This window comes from Lissotriton helveticus, chromosome 3_1, assembly GCF_964261635.1.
Source record: "Lissotriton helveticus chromosome 3_1, aLisHel1.1, whole genome shotgun sequence".
NCBI lineage: Eukaryota > Metazoa > Chordata > Amphibia > Caudata > Salamandridae > Lissotriton > Lissotriton helveticus.
In genome coordinates, this window is record NC_136061.1 from 1935015514 (window position 1) to 1935034206 (window position 18693).

General features: G+C 44.4%; 1 protein-coding gene across 8 annotated transcripts in view; it reads left to right on the forward strand.

Moving 5' to 3' along the window:
• The window catches only part of TLE3 (TLE family member 3, transcriptional corepressor), a 103403-nt gene that overhangs the window by 65480 nt on the left and 19230 nt on the right, over positions 1-18693 (forward strand). For 5 of the 8 annotated variants that reach the window (XM_078682988.1, XM_078682985.1, XM_078682986.1 and 2 more), the window contains exons 9-15: positions 3380-3499; positions 4251-4301; positions 8716-8868; positions 13243-13284; positions 15485-15617; positions 15771-15934; positions 16666-16742. In XM_078682988.1, the coding sequence (XP_078539114.1) occupies positions 3380-3499; positions 4251-4301; positions 8716-8868; positions 13243-13284; positions 15485-15617; positions 15771-15934; positions 16666-16742 (740 nt within the window). The remainder of the gene's footprint in view (positions 1-3379; positions 3500-4250; positions 4302-8715; positions 8869-13242; positions 13285-15484; positions 15618-15770; positions 15935-16665; positions 16743-18693) is intronic. The other 3 variants (XM_078682991.1, XM_078682989.1, XM_078682993.1) reach the window with 1 other exon arrangement.

Consider the following 18693-nt stretch of genomic DNA (forward strand, 5'->3'; position numbering starts at 1 on the left):
TGGAGTAGAGTTATTAGACGACTGGGAGCGAGTGGGTCCCTTGGAACGATTAATGGAGTGGGTCAGAATGGGCCAGAGACGTCTGGAATGGAGCATGAAAGAACATGTCTGGAAAGGTCCTTGGTGGGATAGGAATGAAATTGGATGTGGCATCGGACCAGCCTCTAGGGTACAGAGAAGTTTCAAACACTATACACGGAAATCAGCATTTAGATCTGTAGGAATAAGGAGGCCGAGCGTACCGCAGGGTTCGTAAGTGTGGGCGAGACATACCATGCAAGCCTTCGAGGGTGTGGGTAGGGAACAAACACATGTGCAGAGATGTAAGCACCATATTTGCATCCTGATGTGCAGTGCTGGCTGGAGCTTGCAGGTTAGTTTAGTAAAGAGATTAAGCACCATCTACATGCTGCAAAGGTATGTGTCAACACTGTGTGTCTGTGTACACGTTTGTGTGGAGAGTTGGAGGCAAGTTGTGGCAGGTCTGCAAGCCATACTGGCTATTTGTGTCGCATGCATGCAGTCAAATGCATTTGTGCAAGGGTAGGCTGTGGGGTTTTAAGGCACATACAGTTGAAAGAATCACCTGTTTGTACTGTGGTTGTAGTGCAGGCGCCTCTGATGTGTTTGTATCACCTACGCTACTTCCAGTGCTCCTAGTCTGTTTTCAATCCTTCCTGGGATGAGTTTACAGTATTTTATAAGTGATGATGGTCAACGCCGTATACACAGCTCCTTCAAGGTGGACTTTGTATACGGGGTAAAAGTATCCCCACCCCAGTACATATCATCCCAGGCCATAAGTGGATGTTCAACCTTCCTTTCTCTGCACTGTGTCCGGTGAGACTTTACACTGCAGCCTCATGACGCGTTGGACGTACGCAATCACAGGAGCTGTTGCTCGCAGGCTGGTTTGCTTATTGAGTCTGGTTTGCTTATTGAGGCTGGTTTGCTTATTGAGGCTGGTTTGCTTGATTGAGGCTGGTTTGCTTGATTGAGGGTGGTTTGCTTGATTGAGGGTGGTTTGCTTGATTGAGGGTGTTTCCTGAGATGCTATCTTAATATTTTGCCGGATACGGTGTAGTGCAGCCCAGTTTGTTCTTTGATGCCTGAAATGCTGAGTCTCCCTTTTCAGACCCACACAGAGTGCCGCTTGTGGGCACACTCCCATGGAGTGATGTTGGTGTAGAGCACACCCTGCATTTTCTTCTGTGGGCCCAGCTTGACCAGTTATCCCAGTCTTCTAAAGGGAGGAGATGTCAGGACCTGGGGACCCAGGTTTAAGTTCTGGCCTTGGCTCAACATAGTGTGATTCTGGGCAAATCACATACAATCCCTGTGCCTAAATGTAATGTGTGAAATGCATTTCTGTAATCGCGACTTGAAGTATGCGATCTGTTTGATCATCTCCCAAACTCCAATGTAATATATAGTGGTCTGTTCCAAGCTATGTTTACGTTAAATAAATACACACATACTAAGAGAAAGACATGATGTGATGGATTTCTAAGCTGTATTATGAATCGTCTAGGTGTGGCCTGCTTACTTTCTAGCAGATTAATCCTGAGCTAGTGTGTCGGACTTGAAAATAATGGTAAGATATTTTATTTGCAAAGATCATTTGACAATTTCTGCTGTGTGAGGAGCAATAATGAGGGCAGCTGTTGAAAAAACAGTTTTCCAGCACCATAACCTGAACACCCTTTTGTTGAGTGTAGTCAAATGAAAATCTAACTTCAAGCCTCCCAGGTTTTGTGCGTGGGTGCTGTACAGGTTTGACGTTCCCTGTTATGTGATCCCACCTCATTTCCGGGGTGTGGCCGGATGCTCCTCCCTTGGATGGGGCTGGGTTTTCACCACATTTTTAAGGTCTCGCCAACCGATCCACTCACCTGACCGTAGAGGAAAGCTTCTCTAGGACTACACCAAAGTCTTAGTGGACCTGGAGCCCGCTCATTCCTTACTATTGAATTACTTTATTGTCGCTCCTTTTCTTGCTCGCTTATTCTATTGCATGCCTTCCTTCTCTTCTCCCTCCCCTGGTGCGCAGCCTCTTTAGCATCCTTTTCACTGGCTGACTTGTATGCTTCCACTGCTCACTTTAAGAGAAACACATTTTTCTTCTTTTTTGGTAAGCATTCCATAAGAGCGCATGTGTTTTTCAGCTCTCTTCCGCCTGTGCTTATCAGCTCTCTCCCGCCTGTGCTTCTCCCTCGGCCTCTACCAGATATCTACCCCCTACACTCTGTGTTGCTCGCTCTCTCATTCTTGTCCTCCATAAAACCCCCTTCATACTTTAGGTGCTCTCTCCTTCATGTGCTGCTTTTCCCCTACTTTACGGTCTCCCCACCTGGCTTTATATTAATTTTTTATCTCACTCCTCCTGCCCATTCCTCGCCCTCCCCCTCCTTTCAAAATGTATTGATTTTTATTTAATTTTTTTAAACATTTCTTGACGTGCTAAGTAGCTCCCATTTTGTTGCTGGTCAATATGCTTGCAGAAATGCAATTTAGTGCAATGAAAAATGTTTAAAAAAATATATTTACTGTTTAAGTGGCATCAGTCCTATTGGATCAGTAAATAAAATGATGCCTGTGTCACGCAGCAGGTGTGGGCATGCATGGTGACACATGCATGCGTTCATCATCATGCTTGCATGTGTCTGCAGAATAACTTGGGTGCTAGTAGTATCATGAAGCATACACGTTGCCTCATTGCACTTTTTTTTTCTGTCTTTGCCCGGTGGTGCACAGCATCTCTAAAAACCATTGGGAAAGCAAATCGCTTTCAAAGAAGATGACTATTGGTTTTGGCAGTACCTCCCAGCATGTGTCCTGTGCCTTCCATGCTGCCATGATAACATCCCACCCTTCTTTGTGACTTAGATGCTCTTATGCTAATGCCGCCCATGTTGACTTGTGGCAAAGATGCATTTTTTGTTTAGATCAAACTACTACATCTGTATGACCGCTGTAATAGTTATCCTTTTTAAGGACACATCATTTATTGCCCTTTGAAGGATGAAGGACCGAGTTGGCCAAACCATTGGTTCAACTCATGACCTGTGGTTCACTTTACATGTAGCCTTCAAATGCTTAACTCATGGAGTCATTTTGGAGGCCTTTAATAATTCCCTTCCTCTTGGGCATTTCTTTTTGTAAACCCCATGGCTTTGTTCATTATGTTGCCAAGACGCCCTTACCCTTCCCCTATCTTCTGCCTCTTGTACGGATTGGGATATACTACTCCAATCAGTGGTGCATATTGGGGAGTCTCCCTCCTCCACCTGGTCTTCTTCCTAGCTCTTGTAATCAAGAGGAGATGCATCCATGTAGGGTTTGTATTTCTTCATGTGACTCTATTTCTTTCATTTTTAAGAATAAATCCGTGTCCCCATCCGACAGCCTGAGAGCAAGTGAGAAACACCGGAGCTCGGTAGACTACAGTCTGGAAAACAAGAAACGGAAGGCGGAAGATAAAGACAACCTCAGCCGATATGTAAGAGGGTCTGAAGAACTTGATGAATCTCCCCCCTGTCAATCTTCCTTTTTGGGTGGGCTGGTTGGCTTGGGATCGAAGGTGGCTTCTCGTGTGAATGTTAATTGAGAATATCTTGCCAGTGACTGAGTATAGAGAGGGAAATATTTTTCTGGCTCTTTGGGGGGTGGGGTGAGTAGGAGGGGGCACTTATGCCAGCTCTGTGGGAGATCTGATTGTCTCTTTGTGAATGAGAAAAGTGTTGGATGACCATTTTTGCAGAGGGGGTGGTAATCTCTGGCTGTCTCCTTTGGGCAAAATAATTCCCTGATCAGTCCCTTTGTGGTTGGGGTGGGGGAATAGATTGTAAATCTCTAGAATCTCTTTTGTAGGTGGAAATCAACCCCCCCCCCTTTGTTGGATGGGAGCATCGATTAGCATTGGCCATGTGGGGGACATTTGATGACACCTCTTGGTTTGTAGTATTAAGACTTTGTGTGGAAAATAGAATTATCTGGGTAGACCCCCAGGAGAGAGGGTTCAGAGATCTCTTCTTAAAAACCCTTTTATATAATTTTCTCCAACTGTGCATCTTTCTTCCTTTGACCACTTATGTGTCTCTGTCCCTTTGCTTTCCTTGACTTTTTCTCCCCCCATCTCTCTCTGCATTGTGCAATGAGAAAGGGGGTGGGGGTGGGATGGTCAAGTCCTGTTTCATTTATTTATTTGAGTACTGCAATATCCTCTCATTATGTTTGCTTCTCTTTGTTAGGACAGTGATGGAGAGAAGAGCGATGATCTGGTGGTGGATGTGTCCAATGAGGTAGGCTCAGACTTGGCTACACAAGACTTTGAGATCATCTGCAGGTTCTCTCACCCTATCATTTCCCTGTCCATTGTACCAGTGCAGTCCTTCCCTGGTCTCCATCTTTCCTTTGTGCCGCATGTCCCTTTCATGTCTGACCTATGTTATTTGTCTGTTTTCATTGATCTGACGTAGGTGTGGGAGTTTAACATTGCTGATTTAATCGGTCTTTGAGGGGGCTGGTATTGTTGTAGTTACTGCTAATTAACATTTGTGTAGCACACAGTGTTCTATTAGTATGGCATAGCAGCACCTTTTGGTAGTCCAATGGCTGTTAGCTGTAACTTGTTTTGAGGGGTTGGCATTGGGTGATATTATTTTCCTATGGAAGTGTGTGCGTTTTTCCATGTTCGAGTGTGTTTTGTCGGTCTTGAATTATTCTGAAGAAGGTGCTTATTCTGTATAGGTTAATGGATGCTAAATCCATCTGAATTGGCGTTTGCAATTTATTTTGTGGGTGGGGGCAAGGACAACAGTTACTTTTAAGCAGTAGCCAGGACCTGACCTCAGATGAGTTGGAGAGTGCTGTTTTTGCCGGAGAATTCTGGTTTGTCCCCCTTGTAGGGGAAATGGTTTCATCGTCTGCTTGTAAGGGTTCCCATTTCGTACTCCATTTCGTACTCCATTTAGGACTGACATCTGTCTTGTTGCCTTGACTGGGTGGCACTGATTTTGATCTACGTGATTACTAGCTACTTGTGCACCTTTTGGAGGGGATGGGCTCTGTTTCTACGATACGTTTGGTACTAGCTCTGCGGGGAAATTACAGTGCTGGTTTTGGTCAAGTTGTGTGTGCTTGCGTTGAGGGTGGAAGTTTTCTGTGAACAGGTTAAGCAAGTTTGACGGAGGTTGCGGGTGGTTAATTTGAAGTTGGGGGATGCTAGTTTTGAAGATGTGTAATTTCTTGGGGTGTTGTGTGGTGATTTTGAAGGATTTTCAAAATTGTTTTGGGGTAGCTGGATCTGGTAATTATGGTAAATGCTGGGCTCGGGGAGATTGAAGATGCTGTTTTTGAGTAACTTGAGTGCTCATTTTGATGTCCGTGATGAGACGATTTTTGGAGGGTGGCACTTTTTGATGATGGGTGTTCTTGGGCGTTTGATGCATGGTGGTTTCATAAGTGATCTTCTTGGGAAGGAGAGATAAGCGGGGCATGAAGGAGTTGCCAGATTTTTTTGGGCCCATACTGTTGTTGGGGTTGATTCTGTTTAAAGGTTAGTGACGCTGTTTTCAGAACAATGGGCGGCCAGTTTTGGAATTTGCAGATGCTGGTTCAGGGAAGGAGTTTCTGGAATGTTTCTGTCTTTCCCTTCCATGGGTGGTGGGCATGGTTGGGAATGCCAATTGCAGGGAACATTGTGGGAGCTTGTTGCAGAAATGTGCATTGCAGTTCTTTGTCTGTGTGGTGGAAAACACTGATTTTTATTTGACTTGACCATGGTGCTATTTAAAGTACCCCACAATCATTTGTGTAATGTGATGAATTTCACGTTACAGTGTTAAGCATTGGCCAGATTAAATAGAAAAAAAGTGATGACAGGGCTTGTCATTTCATAGGTGCGCACATGTGTCACCACGCGAGTGTGCTCCTATTAAATGACACACAGTTGATGGACGGAATGCAGAGTAAACAAAACATTCTCCCCCAGTCAATAGACCTTGGTTAAATCCATCGTTCTTTTGCTCACTATGCCACCCCAGTTTAGACTTTGCCATATGCAATGTAAATCAGTCTTGACCCTGTGCCTCATGGTAACAGTCCACACCGAACTGCCAAGCCAGGTCCTTTCTGGACCGGAGCCAAGCATCCTGGGACCGGTTTTGGTGCATCACCCCTCATCAGCCAGGCTAGCTTGAATCCAGTGGCACAGTGCACCCGGGACCCATTTCCGAGCATACTCTGCGTAAATATGGCAAGAAGGCAAAAGACACACAGTTGATGGACGGAATGCAAAGCAAATAAAACATTCTCCACCAGTCAGTATATCTGGGTTTAAATCCATCGTTCTTTTGTTCACTATGCCACCCCAGTTTAGACCCAGGCATATGCAAATCAGACTTCACCCTGTGCCTCATGGGAACAGTCCAGACTGAACTACCAAGCCAGGTCCTCCCTGGACCAGAACCAAGCAATCTGTGACCAGTTTCGGGGCATCACCCCTCCTCAGCCAGGCTAGCTTGAATCCAGTGGCACAAATAACCCTGGTGGCATTTTTGTATTTACCGGTTCAAGAGTGATCAGCAATAAAAAAAAAAAAAGTTTTAAGATCTGTAATTTCACTAGTGCAAAAGCATTATTTTTCTACGGCAGCGGGGCAATTTGGTACCTGGTACATTTCAACAACAAAAAATCAAATATAAAACAAAATTGCGGGGTTGAGTGGATATGGGAAAGCAACGGTGAGTGGGATAAAATAAGGTCGGCTTGGGGAAGTGAGCGAAAAAAAAGCAGCAAGAGAGAGAGCAGTCAATTTTGGCAGGGGAGAATCACACAAGAGAAGGCAATTCGGTAGAGAGCAACACAGTGTGGGGAACTGTAATCTGCTTAATTTGTTAGTTAAACATAGAGAATGTAATAGAATGTGTTTCAGGCCCCGTGGACTGTAATCAAGGTCCAGGGGGACCGAAACGCATTGGGTGTTGCGTTCTTTATGTTTTACAAACAAATTCTAAGATTACAATTCTGGAAGTGCTGAATACTGGCTGTTTTGGCCATGTCGGTTGGGACACACCACCACGAAAGCAGATAAGAGCGCTGCAATCCGCCCGCATACCTGGAAGCAAAGTGGAAATATAAATATATATATATATATATATATATATATCACATACACTTCTTCTACCATGATGCATTGGGGCGAGCTGAGTGCTGTGATGTGAGGCTGTGTGCTCCGTGTGTGTGTGTGTGTGTGTGTGTGTGTGTGTGTGTGTGTGTATGTATATATATATATATATATATATATATATATATATATATATATATAATATACAATGACCCTGTAATACTGCTTGCTGCTTCCCAGGAAGTTACAATATACTCTTTGTATAACACATCTTAGCTCAACACTTTGCTGCTGTGGATGTAGCATAGTTCTAGGTTTAGGCTCACAACTCCTAGCGCTTTATCAAAGAACAAAGGCATTAGACCTCAAGAAGTTTTAAGAATGCTAATGCAAGCTTAAAGATGCTGCCTGGCTTGGCTCGTCCTGGAGTTTAGGATCGAATCCTAAACTCCAGCTACAGGCAGGCTCCTGGCCAGTAACAACAATGTGGGGCTTCCACATAGATGCTTTAGTCTGGTTCTTCAGAGAGGGCTCGTAGCTGGCTCGGATAGTGCCTGTGGGCACGTTAGTCCTGGATGTCACTGAAAAGTGAAGGTTTCTCTAGAACAAAACACTAAGCAATATCAGTTTTACAGGTGTCCTTTTTGCTGCTCTAAAGGTAAAATCTAGGCAGGCAGCTTATTCATGGAATATGGCCTGCTCTTTGGATGCCTAGTCAAGGACCTGGTTAAGTTGGGGGGATTTTTTCACTCATGCTTTGCAGAGGTGTATCATTGAGTTTACTCAAAGAGTGAGTCATCTCAATTTATGCTCAGTGGCTTCCATGATCAAATGGATTCATCCGGTTTACTGTTCAGCTTTAAACCAAAAAAGGAAGGGCGCATCCGGTGGAAGCAAATGCATATATGGGTAGCAGAATTACACGCTATTCCGTTGGCTTCATAAGGCCTTTTCTTTGTTTGGAAGGGTTTTGTTGAAGTGAGCTATGATTCTGCTAAATATGAGCGTTGCTTGCATAAAGAGGCATAACTCTTGGCTGGAAACATGCCAATCTGGCAAGTAGTATACAAGGGCAAGACTGGAAAGTCCCCAATGCTAGTAGGCTTTTGTGTTTTACAGCTGAGAGAGACAGAGTTGGAGTTAGCTCCCTATTCAAACCACTGGGCACCTGCTAAATACATACACCATACATCACACACAAAAGCACCAAAGAAACCAAGTATTGCACTGGAGAACACATACTATGGTTACTTGGCAGCAAATGGCTTCTATTTGGTTGTCAGTACATTTCAAAACACTCAAGAATTGGTACGGAGGCTGCTGATTTTACATTGATCGGTGATAGGCCTAGGCTTTTCAGATGCTTTTTTGGAGGTCTAGGGATTATTCTACATACGCGATGGTTTAATTTTGTTTGTGTACCCTGGTTTGTATGGATGAGTGATTTGTTTCGATTGATTGCCCTTGTTAGTATTCTTTACCTTACAGGAAATTGTCCAAGCTAGAAAACTCTGGTTTTGGGTGGTGTTAGTGATCATCTAAGCTCTTGATCAGTTTAGGAGACTCAGTATTTTTCTTCATCTTCTCAGGATCCTGCCACGCCTCGCCTCAGCCCTCCACACTCTCCTCCTGAGAACGGTCTGGATAAACTGCGAGGACTGAAGGATGCACCTCCAAGCAGCCCTGCATCGGTGGCCTCCTCCAGCAGCACTCCCCCCTCCAAAACCAAGGACCTTTCCCATGTAGGTGAAGCCCTCTTTTCCCTGGTGCCTTGTATATAAGTGGTAGGGATGGGGGTGGTTCATGTTGCATGGTCTTATCTCTTCCTCTGTGCATTGTGGAGGGTACGCCTGTCCCTACGCTCTTCTAAGCACTGACTGGGCTATGTCCAGCGCCCACCAGTGCAGGTGTTCCAAGACCATAAACTGTAGGCTTCTTGCTCTTGCCAGGCAACAGTTGAGACTCTGGTGGCCTCCTGTGTAGATGATTCTGATGGGGTCTCTTGTTTTCCATCTGTTGCCTCAGTACAGATCCCCAGTGCAGCTGGAATCCTATTGCGCCGCAGTTGCTGGTATTAGAATAACAAAAGATTGGAGAGCGGTCTGAACTAGCCTTTTTATTAAGGTTCTTTTAGTACAAGGTGGTGCACAATTGCCTCTGCAGAGAGGGAAGACAGCACTATTTTTATCTGAGTTAGCTCTGTTCTTGAGTGAAAACCGTTCTTCAAGCTATGCTTTGTGTGAATGGAGTTGCTAGACACGCTGAACACAACTTAGAAAATGTGTTGCCTCGTGATATAATGTCAACACTTTCCACAAGTATGCCCTTTCTTAGGCTTGGTTAATACACAGCCCATCAGACCATACTACTGTTATAGTATATCAAAAAAGCAGCGAGGCATTTGACTGTGGAGTGAGCAAAGTGTAGACCAGGTGGATCTGTTATAAAAAAAAAAAAAATAATAATAATAATCTTGTTGACCGGAGGCTTAGGCGGGAGGTTTGTTGCACAGTATGTGACTTAAACGTCTTGAAGCGTTCTTGGAAGAAAAGGGCACCCATAGTCTACCATAGTGTTGGTGGAACACTCGGTGCAGTCACCCAGCTTCCTGGCACAAGCTAAGAGGAAAGTAGTCTGTAATGACCATCACTTCTGGCCAACCTTTTTTTCCAGTTGCTCTTTCTTGAGATTTAAATTGGAGAGTTCAAATAACTCTGCACTCCCAGGACAATTTATTGTCCCCTTTGCCTCTCACACCTAGTCACTGGAGGGAGAGCCTCCCCGGTTGTTCATCATCTCAGAAATCCAAAATGTAGGAGTCTTTTGGAGTCTTTAAAAGGCTAATGTAATTAGTAGCTCTGAAGCCAAGATATGTTAACCTAGCCTCATTGTCTGGAATGAGCTGGAGATGGAGAAGGGAGGGGAACGGAATATCCTAAATATACAGACACAGCCCCAATTGAAGTGTCATTTAATGCCTCAGCCCAGAGTGGCTTGCCATACACAAGCTGGTACATGTCCTGATTGTGCCACCCCCATCCAAACACTCCTGACATCCCTTGGGGCATTTGGTAGGGGTTCACGCTAAAGAGACTTCTTACCAGAATCCTGCTCATGAAGCAATGTAACAGTGCTAGGTTACGTCAACCAGGGAGGTATTGTATATCGCGACTAGGAGATAAGATCTTAGAAACAGCAAGCCATTTCGAGTGGTTAATCTGAATGTGGTAGAACATTGATCGTACATGCCATCTTTGTTGGTATTGCTGTATAAGTGATACATTGGTGAGCAGTTTGTTTTCCAGTTTCATCGTTTGCATTCAAGTCCTCTTTAAACAACAGAAGAGAGATAATGCCCAGACCTGGGAAGGGATACCATGCCATAGAACAGGCGCATGGAGTTCAAATGGCCTGCTTGTGAAGCAGGCACGGGGTGGTGCTTGCATGGTACAGAGATTGAGTTGATGTGGGCGAGAGGTAGCGGATAAGGAGCTCGGAGAGGCAGAGAAGTTAGCTAACTTTTGGCTTTTAAACTCTACTAGATAAGTATATTGGGCACTGTATGCGACCGAGGGCCTCCGAAGCCCTTGATCGTCTCTGGAGAGATAGGTGTTCGAGTGGAGGTTAGGCCTGCGGGTGAAAGTAACGAGTTTGTCGAGTAAAGAAAAGGACAGTGACTAATAAACTCTTACAAAAATCCAATTTACTAATTGCTCTTGGTCATTAAGTATTGATTTTACGTGTGGAACAGGTCGTAAGGTGACTACATCGGTTTAGTAGTTGGAACGTAGCAGCCTCCTGGAGAAATTGAACTGTTTGCTGAAGTTCTCACAAATGCCATGGGATTCATGGTATTTTCGCAAAAATAAGGCAGAGACAAAGCATAATTGGAGCGGGTGTAGAGAGTACGTAGGTAACGTTAGTCTTTGAAGAGTTCTGTTTCAAGAAGTAGAGAGTAAACATGTGTGAAGGTGAGGAGTCGATCATGTCTTTGAGGAACTTCGAGTAAAAATGGAATAGAGGTGGCCCACACAGATCCCAGTGGAATACCAAGTGAGAGGGAGGTTGGTGGCGAGAGGGAGGATGCGCCACGCGATCAAGATGGCTCAGTTGGGATAGGTAGGAAGAGATTCGTGCAGAAAGTGTACCTGCAGAGACATGAGTAGTGAGCATAGTTTGGTTGTCGTGGTGCTAAAAACTGAAGAAAGGTACAATAGACGAGATACTCGTTATGTTGAAGTATGGTATGTCCGTGAAATAAAGTTAGTGAAAGCCAGATAGTAGTCATTTTATTTGCAAATGTATAAGACGTTGTCATATTTTGGAAACTTGTTCGAGTAATTTTGTGGAGGAGGCTGAGCAGTACTGGCAAATTTCCCATGTCCATGCGTTACTAGCTGCTCCAATTATTATATATTTTTTTGCATTTTGCAACTAGTCTATCCATTATAAAATTAAGACTAAAAGACACAGTAGCTCGACTTGAATCTCTACTAGAGTAGCTAGTTATGCATGTACCTGGGAAGTTTAGCACCTATAGCTGACATACTGGGCAGCAGCTGGCCAGAAAGAAGAGGCCGGCTCTGTTTTATTTGTTTTAAGTTAATTCATTTTTTTAAAAATAAAGTCAGAATGATGTAAACTGAAAAGTCACAGACTTAAGTGCGGTTACTAGTTGAAATTTGAGGAGAGGCAGATACGAATGATGGTGTCGATGGGGTGTAGTTTGATGATTTAAGGTGATCATTTTTCAAGTGGATAGCATGAAAGATTGTTAGAACAGAGTAATGGTGTCGATTCTGGTGAAAATGTAGGGTCAAAGGTATAGAGTGTGAAGGATACATTCAGAGAGGTAGGGTGAAATATGCATACATGGGCAGTAAGCAGCGTTATGAGTGTTTCTCATTTTGTTGCTGTAAAGGAAAGTATTCTGCAAAGCCACCAGCAGAAACGTTCAATTTAGTGGTTGTAATGTGAGAAGGAAGGAAAGACATGATGGTACAGGGCATGGATTGTGGTTGGTGTTGAGGGGAAATATGTTAACGTGACAGATTTGGGTGATTCTAAGGTAGCAGTACTTAGACTTTAGGCTGCTGTTCTCCCTCCCCCTCCACACACACTGAATAACTATTAGAAGCTGGGGACCCCAGCCAAAGCAATTTTTATGATTAGACCTTTTGGACAAGTGTAGATCGAACAAATCTACACATTTTTTAATCTATTTAATTCACAAACAAGTATACAAAAAACATAATTTAAGAGGAAATTTAGTGTGTTTTGAAATTTCATCTATTTCAAATAGATGAAGTGGTATGCTAACCTCGAGCCTATCTCTTTGGCTTTTTAGCTCCTAATGTATCTGTTCCCCATACCAGTGCTTCAATTGAGAACACAAATTATCCAACCTAGGTTCTGTTAACTCTGCCAATCAAACTAACCATTATGACCTAATTTTAGCCTCACATTTACATTTTTTTTTTTAAATTTTACTTAAGTACATATACCTTAGTAATCTACTACTATTTCATTTTGTAAGCTGTCATGGACCCACTTAGTGGTATGCAGAGCACACATTAGGAAACACTGTTCAAGGGTGTGTATGAAGACAATAAGATATGCCTGAAGGTTTTCAGTAGTGCAAAATCATATCCATTTGTATAATTAAGTGACCCCCTTGGTGATCAGGGGCATGAGTCAAAGACTGGGATGAACGGCATAGAGAAAATACGTTCCTGGGAGTACCCACCGGGTAAGTGGTGCTAGAGGGACGATTGATGAGTGCGCAACCAGAAAGCAGTTGATAGAGTACCCTTGTTCGGAATAAGAGGCACAAGATGAGTGTGACGTTTAGAGTGGGTAATGCTTGTGATCGGAATGTGTCAGTGGTGTGATACCCATGTATGGGGCAGGATATGGGAGCAGAGGAATTTAACTAAAGGCCTGTACCAGCTCAAACTGAAAAGCCTGTGGTGTCCGTAAAGTAAAAAGTGTGATCAATGTGTCGAGCATTTGGAGTAGTTGTAACTTTTTGAACGCTTTAGGTCTCTGAGATCGCAATGACGCGAGCAGGTGAGAGCAAGTTCAAATAGTAGTTACATTTTTCTTATTTCTTGCAGATGGAACGAACGTTTCATAGGCCCCAGGAGACTGCCTCAGAGGTGGGTTTGTTTACGAAGCAGAGGGTCTGTTCTGTATTGAAGCATGGAGGAAGGTGTGATAGAGGGAATTTGAGTCAAGCGTGAGTGGTAGTGTAGTGTGTGATACTGCTGAGCATGGTTATGAGGTGAGGTGATGAGACTCAAGATTAGCTGATGTGGAGAGAGACACTGAGTAGGAAAGTGATTGTAGTCGTAGCAGAGCGGGTGACATTGCAGCAAGGGAACCTTACTATGTGAGCAAGTTACAGTGCAGTGTCTGATTGTAATATGACGTTGCTGGTCTTATAATCCGTCACATGGTGGGGTACACGTTAATTACAGGAGGTCAGCACTGATGAAGGGGAATAGGGCATTACCGCATTACCGCATAGGTGCTCAGATAGATCATTGAAATTTACAGAAGTGCTTTCTGCCAATCACTCAATGGAGGTGAAGCAAGTGCATCATTGCATGGCGCGCAATGGAGTAATAACCGAGAGTCCTTGTAGCTGTAGTGCATGAGGGAAGAGACGCTGCCCAGTGCTGGGGCTTGGCGTGGCCAAACGGTGCTACTCACCTGTGCCACAGATTTCAGTGTTTGAGCCATGTGAGCCATGGTTCACAGTAACATTGCTGTGATTGGTTTGATAGGATCCCAAGCTGTGATAGCTGCTGTGGGCCTTGCCCAAGTGACCTAGGTGGCTGCTGCTGATTCACATTGTAGAGTTATCTTTAAAGGGAGCAGTCGCGGTTTGTGTTATTGTTCGCTTCAGGAGACCATTTATCTGAATGTGTAGTGGTAGAGATGTCCTTGATCATAGTCGAGTTTGGTCGGATTTTGTGTTCCAGAAGTCAGAAAATTGGGCCAGCAAGTAAAACATTTGCTACTGTGAAATGAAGTGATCTGTATGATCGGATCCCGGCAACACTCGCTGCCTTTACCCCTACACTTCTATCAGAATCGACACCATTACTCTTCTCTACCAATATTTCCGTTCTTCTGAGGTCTTTAAATGGAGTCCCATTACATTTGGCAGTAGTAACCTCTGTATGTTGCATTTCCTGGCAATGACAGAAATGCGTTTTGAAGAGCTTTATAAAAAGCTAAGGATGTACGTGGCGTAGCACCCACTTAAATATATGTGGGTTTGTTGTGCTACCTGCACTTGTCTTGGCAGCTATTCCATGTTTGTGAGAGAAAAGCTTGCTCTACTGGACCGCATCATGACCTTCTCAAACCTTTCTGATGGTCCATGTTCATTTCAGCATTTGGGTAGGACTGAGAGATCCTGAAATGAGATTTCTGGAATGGACATGATGCACAGTAGATGGCGTGGTCACAGTCTGTTACAGAAAATTGAGACCCACAAACACTGGGGAAATGGTATTCAATGTACCTGTGCACTGTACTTCACACTACATCTTAACAGGATGTCAGATCAGTTGACGCGGCCGGTCCATTGGGGCTCAGGAGCCACACCCCTCACCTTTTACCCCTAAAGAGCTGTGTCCATCAGGAGCTAGACATGCGCTAAATGTGCAGGCTCCTCCTCACCTTAGTCCTTGAGGCCCTTCACCTCGGTGACAAGGGGTTGATTCACTCATTGCCTCGGACCTGGGCGCTTCAGTTTTAAGCCCCTAAACGCCCAGGGTCGAGTGTCAGTCACTCAAATCTCACCGACCCCATCCCACTCCTGCCTTCCCTCATTGGTTGACCATAGGTCTGAAGAAGTGCTCTTGCCCCAAGTAAAGTAAAAGTAATTTTATAATGTGTATCTGTTGGTGGACTGACTATTCTGTGTGACCAGGTTAGAACTGCTGCCTCCTCTTTGTACGTGTGCTTTGGTCAGAGACGCTTGTGCTGGAGCAGTCCATGTTCTAGCTGGGCTGTAAGGGAAGCAAGCTTTCAATTCTGCTGCCTGTCACGCTTGCTCTGTGTGGTGGTGGGTGCTTGTGCCACTGCTCCTCTTGTGTGCCTTGACTGGCTGTCTGAAGGATGTTTGCATTATTCTGTACTATGCTTTATCTGCTCAGTGTACAAAGAAAGATTAAATGGTTGTTGCCTGTGCTTGCTATAAACATTTCTGTGTTCCATGAGTGGAATATATAATACTGTTTTCTGTGACTTATGTAGACGTCGACCTTGAAATACTGTTTTCCACTGGTAAACTTTTTTCTCCTCGTGCTTAACAGATCTACCAATCTCTCCTTTTTCCTCCAGAATGATAAGTCTTCCACCCCGGGGCTGAAGTCTAACACACCTACTCCAAGGAGTGATGTACCAACCCCTGGCACAAGTACTACACCAGGGCTGCGGGCCATTCCTGGGAAACCCGGCAGCATGGACCCCATAGGTACTGCACCAGGCCTGCTGCTTGACTGATGTTTGTTTGTGGTTAATGTGGTAGAGAGGGCATTGCTTGTGGAATTTAAGTAAATCTCACTTGAGTGCATATGTGCCCAGCTTTCCTGATGTAACTTGGTCTCCTTCTACCCTCACCTAACAGCTTCTGCTCTGAGAACACCACTGTCCATCGCTGGCTCCTACGGGGCACCTTTCGCCATCATGGGCCATCACGAAATGAATGGTGCTTTGGCAAGTCCTGGGGCTTATGCTGGCCTCCACAACATCCCACCTCAGATGGCTGCCGCGTACGGCCGGACGTCAATGGTAAGATTCAGAGTTGAAGTTTGTTGAAAAGAGCGCATTTAAAAAAGCCACAGAGGTTTGATATCTCAGAAAATCTTCCACACTCTTTAGAGTTCCTATGTGATGGTGGAACAAAAGGGCTGCATGAACCATCAACCCAGAGTTTCATTGTGCTGGAGGAGCGGCATGGAGCTTCACGCACCAGTATGTTCCCTAGGCAGTTTTTTGTAGCTCCTATAACATGGTGCCTCAAGAGATTCACTACCCACCTGAGTTAGGCTCATCAGGTAGGCCCCATGCCTGTCAGCTAATATGTGGGATCATCCTGAGTTGTGATGCAGGAAAATTAAAAATTACTAAAAGGAAAAACTGATGTTGTCTAATGGGGCCTAGTCTTCTACGTTTAAATTGAAGGCCACTGATGAAATCCTCATCACTTCCCTGTTAACGCCATTGGTCTTTTAAATATTGATTGCTCTCAAAATACACTTCACATGAGAGTCCAACAGTATATTTCAGCATGCTTTAGTTTCTTAAAAATACTTTTTAGTGAATAATTGTTCTGAAGGATTTAGGGTTCCCAGTGTTTTATGGTATTTTGGGGACGAGTATATAAGAAGTTGTTTTCTCTCCCTATGCTAGCTGCCCCTCCAACACATGCCCTCAACCCTGCCCAATTCTAATGGAAGGCGATCCATCCTTGTTTTTTCTGGATGCCCAGTGTACATATGATTTTCTTCTGTTTTTCTTAGGTGGGGTTTGAGACGCACCCATCCATGAGGGCACCTGGACTTCCCGCCAACCTGACCACCATCCCAGGCGGAAAACCGTAAGCATCTTCATACTTTATTTGATAAAAAGTTTAACATCTGGTGCTTTGACACAATAATTCGCACAAGGGAATTACTCTAATGGACAGTGCCTGACTTCCTGTTACAGTCACAGCCTGCTTGGAGTGGTCTCTGGTCCAGAATAGCCTTTCCGGGGACTGCCCAGTATTCCTTGGGCAATATTGCTTTGCTGTGTTGGAGAGCCATCCTTAAGTCTGGAGCAACTCTGTCGCATCAGGGACATTCACAAGTGATGGACACAGCCTACCCATAGTTGCGAGAATCTCTTGCACTGGTACATCCCAACCCGCTCTCTCCCAGCCCTCTGAAACCTTGTTAGAGCGATTGAGTCTTTCTTTAGCAATATCAGATTCCTAATTCCCATTCTACTTTTCTTCACTCCCACCACCCCCCAGCCTGGGTGCTTGCTGTCTCCCTGAACTGTTGTTTGATTTTCATTGCACTCGTCCTGATACGTCGATTGGTTTCACCAGCACCACTGGATTGCAATGTATTGCTTCCACTATTTCTTTCAGGGATTTGTAACACCTGCACACCAAGACTGTGCCCAATGGCATCTCCATTCACCAAGAGAACTAGGTCTTGGGTATGAAATGCCCCTGAGCAGGCTCCACACTCAGAACCTTGTCTGGAATTGTTGGTAGCACCTATACTTTCAGCTAACTTACCTCCCTGGCACCTACATTGATGTTGCCCTCACACACTGTTGAGCAAACATCACAGTCCTTCTCTTGCAGTTTACCTACAATTCCTCCTGTGCCTAGCATCATATTCCTCCAGCCATTGCTGAATACCAACACACCATCTGACTACCGTATACCTCCACATCCGTGGATACACTCAAACCCCTTAACACTAGGCCTCACCCCACACATCATAACAGCTCTATGCCTTAACATCCAGTAGACACTGAAATGAACTACTGTTTACAACAAAACAAACTTACATAAGTGCCTTTTTTGATTTCTCCCCCCCCCCCCCCCCCCCCCCGGCCCAATTCCCTCCCTCTCCACATTTGATTGCAACCGCTGACACATTGATGGACCAGAAAGGGCCGCTAATCCAACTACTGCCCTCCACACTAAAAAGTTAGCCAACTATAGTGGTGCTGTTGGAACCCTCTTTAACATATCCTTCATATACTCACTCTGCCCCGTGTCCGCTATTTCTAAAGTACTGTGCCAGGAATCACTCCTTTTGACACCACACAAACTATCTTTGAAGGCTTAACGGTGTCCATAAAGACCATGAGACAATCCTAGAATAGATTTCAGTCGCAAGAACCCTCCTGTATGGCCATTGACTGCTTCAAAATTGACATGCAGAAACGTCTTGAGACAACCTTTTGAACTAGCTTCTGTCTGACCAGACACAGACAGATCCACATGCACCCACAGATAGCTGCCCTTGCAGACTTGGTGACCTCACTACTCTCATGTAATAGGAAAATTACTTACTTCGCCTGCAATTGAGTTGTAACATTTGTGTGCCTGCTGTTAGATAAAGCAAACCGTGTGAAAGGCAGGCCACTAAGTAGAATTACATCTGCTCACAATGAAAACGATGACCAGGTTATCAGCTCTCATTTCGAACTATTTGTTCATAAGCTGATACAAAGACATACTTATCAGTGTTCCTCTTTTTTGTACTGCTCAGCTCATTGCACAACATCTGGCTGTAAACATGCATTTTATAATGGAGCTGCCTTTGAAAATGACTTTTGAGTCGTTGGAACTATGTGTAACAATCACTTATAATGTGTTGTATTAGCGTTTTCCTCACAGGTTAAACACCTTTTGTTATAAAAATCGGAATATATTTTTCTATAAGAGGAAATTGACCAATGGTTGACAAGTGTGGTAGGAATAATGGTGGTCTGAACATGTATTATGAGGAATAAAACATCTTATCGTTGCTGATATGGATATT